This window comes from Urocitellus parryii, chromosome 9, assembly GCF_045843805.1.
Source record: "Urocitellus parryii isolate mUroPar1 chromosome 9, mUroPar1.hap1, whole genome shotgun sequence".
NCBI classification, from domain to species: domain Eukaryota; kingdom Metazoa; phylum Chordata; class Mammalia; order Rodentia; family Sciuridae; genus Urocitellus; species Urocitellus parryii.
The window spans coordinates 54,614,374-54,627,056 of record NC_135539.1 but is presented as its reverse complement, the minus strand read 5'-3'; the positions used below and the strand labels follow the sequence as shown (position 1 = coordinate 54,627,056).

General features: G+C 34.6%; 1 protein-coding gene across 4 annotated transcripts in view; it reads left to right on the top strand.

Moving 5' to 3' along the window:
- Positions 1-12,031, top strand: part of Cul2 (cullin 2) — a 79,333-nt gene extending 67,302 nt beyond the window's left edge. For 3 of the 4 annotated variants that reach the window (XM_026409118.2, XM_026409117.2, XM_026409119.2), the window contains exons 17-21: positions 774-840; positions 4,736-4,938; positions 5,596-5,697; positions 7,506-7,622; positions 9,174-12,030. In XM_026409118.2, the coding sequence (XP_026264903.1) occupies positions 774-840; positions 4,736-4,938; positions 5,596-5,697; positions 7,506-7,622; positions 9,174-9,305 (621 nt within the window). In that variant the 3' untranslated portion in view covers positions 9,306-12,030. Of the gene's footprint in view, positions 1-773; positions 841-4,735; positions 4,939-5,595; positions 5,698-7,505; positions 7,623-9,173 lie in introns of all 4 variants that reach the window. The other variant, XM_026409120.2, reaches the window with a different exon arrangement.
- The last annotated feature ends 652 nt before the right edge of the window (positions 12,032-12,683 follow it).

Below are 12,683 nucleotides of genomic sequence, written 5' to 3'. Positions count from 1 at the left end.
GTCAATAATTTATGAAGTCTAAGTAAATATTGTTCGAAAATAACAAATCATTGACTGTCATTTCTGAATTTAAACCAGAAGTAAAGTTTGCAAATGATGTGGTTTAATAGAAAAACCTGAATAAGGTTGTCAATTAAAAGAGCTTGGATAGATTGGTATCATTTTACTGATAGTAATAGCAATTTACTGTACTGCAGAAATGATTCAAGAAGAAAAATAACCTACAGTGTGGCTGTTTACCTTTGTGCAGGCAATTGGCTAAGTTATTCTGCCCCACCCACCTACTTTTTTTTTTTTTTTTTTTTAAGGAAGGAGAGTCTTGCTATGTTGCCTACAGTGGCCTCAAACCCTGGGCTCAAGTAGTCCTTCGGCCTCAGTCTCTGGAGTAGCTGGGACTACAGACATGCATGATTGTGCTTGGCTACTATGATTTTAATGTTGATGCTTTGATGAAGTACTTACGTATGTATAGGAATGTCACAGTATAAGATGCTGCTACCCCAGGCACAAAGTGTTAACATAAAATTATTTTGCAAAGATCAGTGGTTTTATTAAACCTGTTGTAATGTTATACCTCAAAAACAAAACAAAACAAAAACTCTGAGATAATGTTTGTATGAGCACAGATATGTTTTCTCATCTGTAAAATGACAAGGTATATCAGATGGGCTATAATGTCTTCTAATGTGAACTTTTAAAACTTTTTTATGTGGGATAACTAAGTAGGACAAGCTATAGTAGCTGAAAATAATTTGATTTTCTTTTCTTTACAGTTTGAATTATTTTATAGCCAGCATTTCAGTGGAAGGAAACTCACATGGTTACATTATCTCTGTACAGGTAAACTGCATTTAATTATAATTAGTTTAATGAAATTTATCTTATATAATTGTGTTAATTTAGAAAGAGATTTCCTGTAGCCGAATTATGGTTTTTAACCATTCATTCTCCATCTGCCTTTCTAGTTACCATTCAAGCAACTAATAATGAAGTTTCAGTATAGTATTTTTCCTGTTTAGTAGTGCTGGGAATAGAACCCAGGATCTTGAGCATCATAAACAAGTGCTCTACCACTGAGCTACAGTGCCTGCAGAAGTACAACACTTTTTAATAGTTTTTCATAACTATGCTGTTTATAATGTTGCTGCTTTTAAAGGAAGTTTTTAAATTTCTTAACAATTTATTACATTTCTATAGCCAACCACTTTTTATAGGCATTGGGAAATTTATTTAGAAACATAGACTTGATGGGTCATACAGATACTCCTAAGAAATCTATTTTGTTAGTATACCAGGATCCTTAGAAATTTCAGTAACTATTCTAGCACCATAAGGAGATCTAGTTTTTTACTTGTTAAACTGTAATGGACTGCAGTAAAAAAATGCTTTTTTGAATGTCTCAATTAATTTTCAATAGATTCCAGTTTAAGAAAACTTTATTCACTATTTAATAATTTTCTTTGCTTCTTTTTGGAACAATAAGGGCCGGCTTATTTATGCTAGGGTTAATATCTGTATGACTGAGTATTTTGTGCAGTTGTGCTAAGTTGCCTAAAGATTTAGCCAAAGCAAACATTCAGAATTTCTTTTTGACAAACTATGCTTTGAAAAGTGCAATGACTCAACTTTCCCTCTATATGAAAATGGGGAATGTGTTAATCTCTTAAGAAATGGTGCAAGGAAATCTGATCATCTGCCATAATCTTCATTAGAAAACTTTTCTCCTCTTGCCTAAGAGAGATTGCATCTAAGTTACCATGTAACTTACCATTTGTTTGACTAATTTATACTTTGGAATATGATGACTCATTATGTTAGTGACACATATTGCATTATCTACACAATTTTATTGAACAAATTGAACATTCTAATTTTTTAGTACAGCTTAAATAAAAAGCTGTTTCTTGATGTTTCTTCATAAGTGGTCACATGATAGTTGACTATTTTACATATTTTGAATTTTTTAAAATTCTCATTTAGTAAACATAATTCATTTAAAGAAAAATTTTACTTTTACTATTCTAGATTTTGTTTTCTAAGAAAACTAATATATTTCAATGTAACTGAATTTAGTTTGCTTTTATGTCCCCTGAATATTTGTCTTGTAGAATTGAAGCTCTTCTGGTCATTTTGTTTTTATTTTGAATTTATTCATCTAACAAAAGGTATCAAACACCATCCATATTTAGTGCTTTTTCTGGAGTTCCCATATATGACAATAAGGGTCCAAGACTTCTTTAAAATATTGATTTAGATCCTGGACTCATCACTAAGTGTTCTTTTTTGTTAAGAACCTCTTTCACTTAACAAAACACACAGTATAATCAAACTTTTTCTTTTTAACCTATTTCTGTATCCTCCGGTTATTGAAAACCCAAGAGGGGGCTGGGGATGTGGCTCAAGCCGTATCACGCTCGCCTGGCATGCGTGCGGCCCGTGTTCGATCCTCAGCACCACATACCAACAAGGATGTTGTGTCCACCGAGAACTAAAAATAAATAAATAAATATTAAAAAAAAAAAAAGAAAAAAAAGAAAACCCAAGAAACAGCTTAATTCTTTGTATTATATAAAGCCAAGAGTATTTATAAATGATTGGAAATGGGATATAAAATAGTATTTGGAGGAATTTACAGTCAGAAGACCTGAGGTTAAGTGGTATCTCACCACTGAGTAGCTATGTAACCTACAGCATGTTACTTAACTTCTCCAAACCTATTTCCTCATCTTTATATTTGTAATTCATTTATCAACTCAAAATGTATTCTGTGGTCCAGGTACTTCTAAATGCCAGGTATACAGATTCTCAGTTCTCAAAACACTTATTTCTAGTAGGAAGGCAGATAAATAGTCGTAGTGCAATGTTTTGAATGTTTTTAATAGAGAGGCAAGGCCCAGGGTATTCCAGTATTATATAGAATGGTGGTGACAAATGGGTACTAAGGAAGTAAAGCTTCTGGGTAGATGATCTAAGTGATTTTCAAGAACTAATCAGACTTAGCCAGGACAGGCAGAGAAGAATGTAGACAGTGTAATACCAACAGAAATAAGAATTTCAAGCAGCAAACAATCTGGGATATCAGATATGACAGAGATACTGAGTGAGAAGATGCTGGAAATTGCATTGGATTTATGACTAGGACTTCAGATAGCATTATGATGAGAGAACAACTTGATGAAGAGCTACAAATACTTGTTGGAGAGATATATACAGACAGTGTAAAGAAAATCATTACGTAGTCTGGATATAACTATTTTTTTATTTATGGCAGGGCAAGGAGTTGCAGGAATTCCAGTTCTGTTGAAAGATAAGTTGAGAAATGATGAACTTTTCTAGTTAGTACAAAGTATCTAACTTTTCTAGTTAGTACAATTTATGAACTGTAAATTGTTATGTACATTGGTAGTTACTATTATTTGTCAAAATTAGATCTGGCAAAATTGCCAAATTGAAAATCACACCACTAGTTGGGCACTGTGTTGCACATCTGTAATCCTAATAACACAGAGTATGAGGCAGAAGGATCACAAGTTCAAGACCAACCTCAGCAAGTTAGCAAGGCCCTAAGCAACTTAAAAATTAAAGGCCCTAAGCAACTTTCAAAATTAAAAAAAAAAGAAGGAAGGTATATACCATATTGTTGCACATACTTTAAAAGGTAGTGACTCTATTCCAGTTAGGTGTGGTAGCGTACTGCTGCAATACCAACAACTTGGAAGGCTGAGACAGTAAGAATTTCAAATTTGAGACAGTCTTGCTCAGGTACTTAGGACCTTGCTAAATTAAAATTGCTGAAACTGGCCTCGAACTTGTGATCCTCCTTCTTCAGCCTCCTGAGTAACTGGGATTACTGGCATGTACCACTGTGCCTGGCTGTAATACACTCTTAATGATAATTTATTAATATATGCCATTTGTAGGAAGTAGATATTCTAACATGTTAAGCTTCCTTTCATAAAAATTCAGAGTAGGGATTTCTCTAAGTGTTCCTGTTCAAATAATTCTGAAACGTATTTCTGAGTGTCACTTCTTTTTGAAATAGGTCTAGGTGTAAAGGATAATACTGATAGTGAAAGTTAAAACAGGCATCTGTGAAGTAACAGTAAGTTGGTGAATGAAGAGCTTTAAAGTCAAAGCTCATTCTGGTTTATTTTATAATTTATAATATCGAACAAATAAAAGAAAGCACAAAGTCTTGATCAGAGTTACTAATTATCTCTGAGCAGGGTATGCAGCCTCTGGAGTAATTTCATGTAAAATATAGTTTAACTTAAAATGAAGAGCTTTAAAGTCAAAGTTCATGCTGGTTTATTTTATAATTCATTACTCTGTGTGTAGTCACTAAACCATGACTTTATGCTTTAGGAAGTTCTTTTGCATGTTATCTTTCCATATTTTTTACATGTTACAAAACACATACATGTTTTGATACTCTTTTTTACAAGATTTTCCATGTGCTAATATGCTGCTGCCTCATTGTTAAAACCCATGGGTAAAGTAATGATATCTTAATTGTGATTTATATTACATACACAAAACTACTAATACCTCCATTCCCTGCAAACAAAGCAAAACGACTGCATTGTTAGCTGGAGTGGCTTTAAAATAATTTAAGAAGTCCTTGGTTCTCTGTTGCAGGGGGAAAATATCTGAAATAAACAATTATTACTCAGATAATTCTGAAATGTTTCTTTGAATGATTAGTTTACTGTCTCAATTTTTGTCTTGATTATAGGTGAAGTTAAAATGAACTATTTGGGCAAACCATATGTAGCCATGGTTACAACATACCAAATGGCAGTTCTTCTTGCCTTTAACAACAGTGAAACTGTCAGCTATAAAGAGCTTCAAGATAGTACTCAGATGAATGAAAAGGAACTGACAAAAACAATCAAATCATTACTTGATGTGAAAATGATTAACCATGATTCAGAAAAGGTATGTGGTAATGTTCCCTAAAACTTTAAAAACTGCAAAGATCCCATAAAAAAGTGTGACTATTGATACTGCTTAAAGTAAGACTATAATTGTCCTTCCTCTTTGTTCTCTGAAATGCACTTGAACTAGCTACATTCCTGCAAGCCCAATACAGTTGTTAACTTAGGAGTCAAGGGAATGCTATGTAAGCTGGTGCCTAGGTCTGTTTTCTGATTTGATTTATTTGTCCTGTCCTATAATGTTCTATACTGTAATGTTACTGAAAAATTGTAAAAGAATTGCCATCTATGGGATTCTGATTGAATCCTGTAGTCTAAAATTTTTAAACTGTAGACTGTTATAACTCCTTCTGGTTCTCCTTCCCCCCTATGTGTTCAGTTAATTTAATTTCATGGTTTTGAATCGGAAATGACAGCCTATTGATATGTATGTTATATATAGCCTTAACTAGTATGATTCTGTCCCAGGTGCTCTAGTGTATCTTAATGTCAAGACTCAGTTAAAATTAGAATAGAATTGCTTTTTGCTTATTTAACAATTATTTTTCTCTTAATGAATTCAATAATAAATTGAGTTTAGTTCTTCATGCTTGATCATTATTAATTTCATATTACTTGCAATAAACTTATTTTTTAATAAATATATCTTTAAATGTAGGAAGACATCGATGCAGAATCTTCATTTTCATTAAATATGAACTTCAGCAGTAAAAGAACAAAATTTAAAATTACTACATCAATGCAGAAAGATACACCACAGGTAAGTGATTTTTAATGGCATATTATTTATTTTTTTTTTTTTATATTTCTTATTTTTTAGTTCTCGGCGGACACAACATCTTTGTTGGTATGTGGTGCTGAGGATCGAACCCGGGCCGCACGCAATGGCATTGTTTTTTAATGATAAAGCATTGTGTTTTTGTGTTTTTTTTTTTTCCTTTTGATACCAGGGATTAGACTCAGGAGTATTTAACCACTGAGCCACATCCCCAGCCCTTTTTTTTTTGTTGTTTGCTTGTTTTGAGACAGGGTCTCACTGAGTTCCTTAGTGCCTTCTAAGTTGCTGAGGCTGGCTTTGAACTCTCAAATCACTGGGATTATACGATGGTGCCACCACACCCAGTTCTAAACCTTGGATTTAACAAGTTCAGTTGACCCTGAGATCAAACAAAACTTTGTATCTCAAAATCAATAATATGATACATCTTTTCTGGTTTATTCTTTGTTCTTTGCATTTATGAACGTACAATCTAACAGAACTCTGCTGGCATTTTTCATTTTTAAAAAGTAGTAATGGTTATCTCGGGAGGCTGAGGCAGGAGGATTGTGAGCTCAAAGCTACCTTTGGCAATTTAGCGAGGTCCTGAGCAACTTAGCAAGACCCCTGTCTCTAAATAAAATATTAAAAGGGCTGGAATGTTGCTTAGTGGTGAAGCATCCTTGGTACAAAAAAAAAAAAAACAAAAAAAAAACGTAGTACTAATGGGAAGCTCCAGGGATTAACCACTTATTAACCACTGAGCCACATCGTCAGCCTTTTTTTAAAATTTTGATAAGGTCTCACTAAGTTGCTTAGGGCCTAAGTTTCTGAGGTTGGAGGAACTCATTTCTTTCAAAAAGATACGTTGTCAGGTAGAAAATGTTGCTCAAACTTTGATGCACAATGGGAACTACCTGAGGATCTTGTTAAAATGCAAATTGTGATTGAGTAGGTCTAAAGTGGTGTCCAGATTCCTGGGTGAACCATTGTGAGTAGCTCATGATTTTTTTTAAAACTCAGCATTGACTGTTGCTTTCGTCTGGCATAAACTGTTCATATCACTTATTCTCTTGATTGCCTCTTATTTTCAAGCTTTGGACTCAGAATAGGATATAAAGGTATATAAGATAACAGTCCCTTTGCAGAGAACTTACATTCCCATGGTGGAGACACATGATAATTAACGGCCATGAACTTTGAACCTTAAAGTGTTCATGATCCTGTTTTCTTGAAGTCTAATGAATGATTGCCTATGATTCATGGATTGTATTTTATCTTTGCAAGACTATGATGAGGAATCTATTGCCGTGTTATGGCCAGCTGCCATGTCTTGCTGCTTCTGTTTCTGTGAACTCCACAGAGATAGCTTCTCTCTGGCCTATCCTTCATGACTGTCCTTGAGCCAAACAGAACCCTACATAACTCTTTCCCTTGAAACTTGATCCATGTGCACTTGGAGCTAATTATTGCATTTGCTACAACTCCATCTGCATTGTGATACAGAGTCTGTAATCGTTGCTAGGACAACATTCTTGAAAAATTATTATTCTTTGTCAGTTAAGTCCTACTTTATTGCTTATTGACATTACCATTATAGTTTATAATAATGTAATTTTTAAAATAACCTTCGAATGTGATATATAACCCAGAATAAATGTTTTAGCATTGGTTATGTGATATTGGGCACAGGATATCTGTAATTTGTTACTCATTATTGATTGAAAATTCTTTTAACTTACTGATAAAATGAATTAAAGACAAGTTCAATGATAGTGGCTCATTTGCTAATTTTTCCTTCTTTGAAACAGGAAATGGAGCAGACTAGAAGTGCTGTGGATGAGGACCGGAAAATGTATCTTCAAGCTGCTATAGTTCGTATCATGAAAGCACGAAAAGTGCTTCGGCACAATGCGCTTATTCAAGAGGTAAGACGGGAAAAGTCCTCAAGACTTCTTAGGTAGAGGATATTATCAACGTATAGATTAACTCTGCTTCTTCTTAAACATGATACAGACATAACACAATCTCCAAATGGCATAGATTATCAAAGAGATATTGCACTATTTAATGAGAATAGTACTTTCTTAAAATTTTGGTGTTAAATTTGGATTTGCTTTGGCTTGAATTTGGAGATTGAAATTCAAACTCGAAGATCCAGACTTGACAGTTTATTGAGACTTCTTTACAGTTATTAAAGGAAGTTGAATACATCAAATAATCATTCATTTCATGTAAACAACAGTGTTTTACCATGTGATGGAGTGCTGAGCTGGACAATGGGGATGTAGTGCCAAGCAACTAAGATGTGGCAGCACTTATGGAATTCATAATGGAGTAGAAATACATTATTAACAAACAATAAGCAAGTAAATGGAAAACTATATTACTATGCACTGAAAGGAAGACATACAGAACTAGAAGAATTATACAGAGGTCCTGATATATATATCATGAAAAAAAAAAAAATATATATATATATATATATATTATTGTCTCTATATAAATGGTACACCAGGTACCACTTATATAGAGACATGAAATTCCATTTGCTGGAATTATCATGGTGGCTCACACCTGTAATTCCAGCAACTCAGGAGCTGTGGCAGGAGGATCATAAGTTCAAGACGAGCCCCAGCAATTTAGCAAGACTCTAAATAACTTACTGAGACCCTGTCTCAAAACAAAAGTAGTTTTGAGCACCCCTTGGTTCAATCCCCAGTACCAAAAAATAAAAAAAAAAGAAGTCCTGATACAGGGGATGTTGGGGAAAACTTTTTAGATAAAGTGATGTTTTGAGCAGAAAACAGAAAATGGAGTTAAATGGAAGTGTGAGGATGTGTATGAGTGTTTAGATAGATTACTTAGTTTATGGTTTCATTTAATTATGCATAAACATTACTAAATTTTGTTTTGTTCTATACCATAATTCTTTCACAATGTAAGCATTACAATTTTTTTCCTTACTTTGAATAAAAATTCTTTTCAACTGGCATGTCAAAACTGACAGATCTGATTAGTCTTTCCCTGTGCGCTGCCTTGCTTTGCTTAAAAAATTTAATATTGAGCATGTGTGTGGTGGTAGATGCCTGTAATCCTAGCTACTCCAGAGACTGAGGCAACAGGATTGCAAGTTCAGGGCTAGCCTCATCACAAAATTTAAAAAAAAATTAAAAGGGCTGGGTATATAGCTCAGTGGTAGACCACTCCTGGTTTTAATCTATAGTACCACAAAAAAATAAATAGAATTTAATATTGTTCATGCAACTTACTTATTTGTCCTATGAAGTCTATTTTGAATGATTTTATTCAGTTTAATTAATATAAGCTGAATATAATATTGGTTAATATAACCCAATTTAAGTCTGTTTGTTAAAATCTCAGTAAACTTGAGAAAGCTTACTTCTAATTGTTTAAAAATATTTATTGATAGCTGGTTCATTCGTGGTAGTTTGACTTCCATGTCTCTCTTAACACAGGTGATTAGCCAGTCAAGAGCTAGGTTTAATCCAAGTATCAGCATGATTAAGAAATGTATTGAAGTTCTGATAGACAAACAATACATTGAACGCAGCCAAGCGTCCGCAGATGAATACAGTTACGTCGCGTGATGTTGCTCTCCTCCAGTGTGGGTGTGAGAAGATCATTGCCATCACCATTCGGTGTGTTCCTGTGGGAAAAAGCAGGCCTGTGCCTCCATAATTTGGTCATTTGGCAGCCCCTGTTTTTCTGCTGTTTACAACATCACCAGTGCCACGTCATGAGCGTCAAAAGAAAATGCCTAGAGATATTTCAAGCTCATGTCATTATGACATTTCTTAAAACTTTTAAAAGAATGAGTGAAGTATTGCTGAAATGTGGAAATTTGGTTGGGTACCATGCTTTCTCTCCCCTTCACGTTTGCAGTTGATGTGTTTTTTTTTTTTTTAAATGTATCTTAAAGGACATAAAATAAAAACTTAAATATTGTAATATGACAGATAACATAATAATTGTATCTACATTAAAATGACAAACATGATATTGCTGCTTGTCAAATAAAAAAAATAAAGAAATAGAATGCCTTTTTTCATGTGGTTGGAGTATCAGGATGGCCACAAAATAATATGTATCTATATAAAAATATTGATGAGTCATTCTAGCATCTAAAGCAGCTTTGTGTTTTTATCTCAGTGGTTTAATTTACTTTCATTAACTCCTCCATGAAAAATGTCTAAAATTATTGCATTCAGCATAAAAAAAATGCTTTATTTTTATGGATTTAGACCTGCATTGGATATGAACATTTTGAATATGGAAGACATAATTCCATCAGCAGCTTCTAGTAATGTGCTTATACCATGGACACATGTATGAGTAGTATGTAGTGACATCAACCTGGTATAAATGGAGCCTTTCATTCACATTTGTCATACTACTGTTTTTATAACACACTAATTCTAATATAGAATAATATCTCAGTTTTGCCTTCCCTGAGTTGTAGGAGACCCTCTGATAACAATCTATTCCTTCCATTTCCCTCTACCTGGTATACTATATCCACTCCTGTAAGTCACACTTTGCCTCGCAGTGCATAACCTAAGTAACCTTTCTTAAAAAACAAATCTATTTGGTACATTATGCCAGGTACATCAGGTACCACTTATATAGAGACATGAAATTCTATATTGTTTATTATAAATCAGTGGGAATATTAAAATACTTTGGTATATTATCATATTTAAATTCTGTCTGCCCCTGGCCCCCACAGCATATAATTTTTTAAAGCTGGACTATTTTAAAGAATATCCCATACAAATTATTTTCACTTTTAATACTTCAATTTGTATGGCTAACAGATAAGGCAGGTCTTTTAAAAAATAACCAGTTATATTATTACAAATAAACAGGAATTATTTAGAGTCGCCTCACATGTGGTTTGATCATATTTAAATTTCTCTTGTTTAAAAATGACTTTTACAATTGGTTTATTTGATTACACTTTTTCTGACTTGTGTTAAGTGTTTTAAAAATCATCTGGTCATGGTGGCACAGTCCTGTAATCCCAGTTGCTCAGGAGGCTGAGACAGGAGGATCGTGAGTTCAAAGCCAACCTCCACAAAAACAAGGTACTAAGCAATTCAGTGAGACCCTGTCTCTAAATAAAATATAAAATAGGGCTTGGGGTATGGCTCAGTGGTTGAGTGACCCTGAGTTTAATCCCCCTAAAAAATCAACTGAAAATTACTTATCAAGTGTATTTCTCTTACCTTTCTTCCTAGAGAGGAAATAGTGGCAAACTCTATAATATTGCACATTTACTGTCAAAACCCAAAATGCTTGTTTTGAGAACTTGGTAAGTTTTCCAATTGGTTTCTTTTTCTCTTAGACACTTATAAAGGTTAAATTAAGACTTACCCTGATATCTAATTGTCAAGAAAATATATCATATTTAAAAAGTGGACAAAATAGTTGTACTAAGGTCTACATAAAAGACAAAGTTTTCTTCATATTTTCTCCCCTTTTTACTTAAAAAGAAACCTATTACACACATACATGAAGAAGAGGCTAAATACATTCAACCAAGTCACCATCCAGAAAGGGAGCAATATTTAGAATTTATTTTTGCACACACTTTCCCTAAGGAGAATGTAGACAGAGTTGCAGTCTCATCCATCACATTAAATCAAGCAACTGAAATATCACTGTAGCTCAGGGTGCAAACCTGGGAGGCCCTGCTGTACAACGCTGAGTGCTTGTGGGAGAAACTGGTCAGCTATGAAAAGGAAAGAGGAGGTAGGAAAGGAGGGTTTTGTTATGCTTTTTTTTTTTAATTGTTCTAGTTAGTTATACATGACAATAGAATGCATTTTGAGACTTCATACATAAGTGGAGTATAACTTCTCATTCTTGTGGTTGTACATGATGTGGAATCACACCAATCATGTAATCATATGTGTACATAGGGTAATAATGTTTGATTTATTCTGTTATCCTTCCTACCTCTTTGCCCCCTCTCCTCACTTTCCTCTCCTCTCCCTAATCCAAAGTACCTCTGTTTTTCTCTAGTCCCCTGTTGAGAGCCACAGCCAAAGGGGCCCCAGCAAACTTCCAGCTGCCAGCTGATGATTGGCTCACAGCGGCCCCAGCAAACTTCTAGCTGCCAACTGATTGGCTCCTCTGCGGTGAAGCTCATTGGGCTGTTTCCCCGCCCTTTCAGACCACAGAGCTGCTCATTGGGGGACTTTTTTTGGCTCTGCCCACGAGACCCAGCCAATCAACCTCAAGAGCAGGAGGGGTGGGGGAGGTGGAGAGGCTTGTGGGAAGCCGGTGGTGGCAGTTGGGCTCTGAGGGTTTTCCTGAAGAGCTGTGTGGTGCGGTGTGTGTGTTCAAAAAATAAAGTTCATTTCTTTTGACAAGTGGCTCCTGAATTGTGCCCAGCCAGACTGCGGCATTCCCCTCCCCCCTTATTATGAATTAACATCTGCATATCAGAGAAAACATTCAGCCTTTGGCTTATTTCACTTAGCATGATGTTCTCCAGCTCCATCCATTTACTGACAAATGCCATAATTTGATTCTTCTTTCAGGCTGAGTAATATTCCATTATGTGTATATACCATATTTTCTTCATCCATTCATTTGTTGAAGGGCATGTAGGTTGATTCCAAAGTTTAGCTATTGTGAATTGAACTGCTACAAACATTGACGTGGCTATATCTCTGTAGTATGCTGATTTTAAGTCCTTTGGGTATAAACCAAGGAGTAGGATAGCTGGATCCAATAGTGGTTCCTTTCAAAGTTTTCTGAGGAATCTCCATACTGCTTTCCATAGTGGTTGCACCGATTTGCAGCCCCACCAGCAATGTATGAGTATACATTTTCCTCCACATCCTCGCCAACATTTATTTTGCTTCTCTTCTCTATAATTGCCATTCTGACTGGAGTGAGATGGAATCTCAGTGTAATTTTGATTTGCATTTCTCTAATTGCTAGAGATATTGAACATT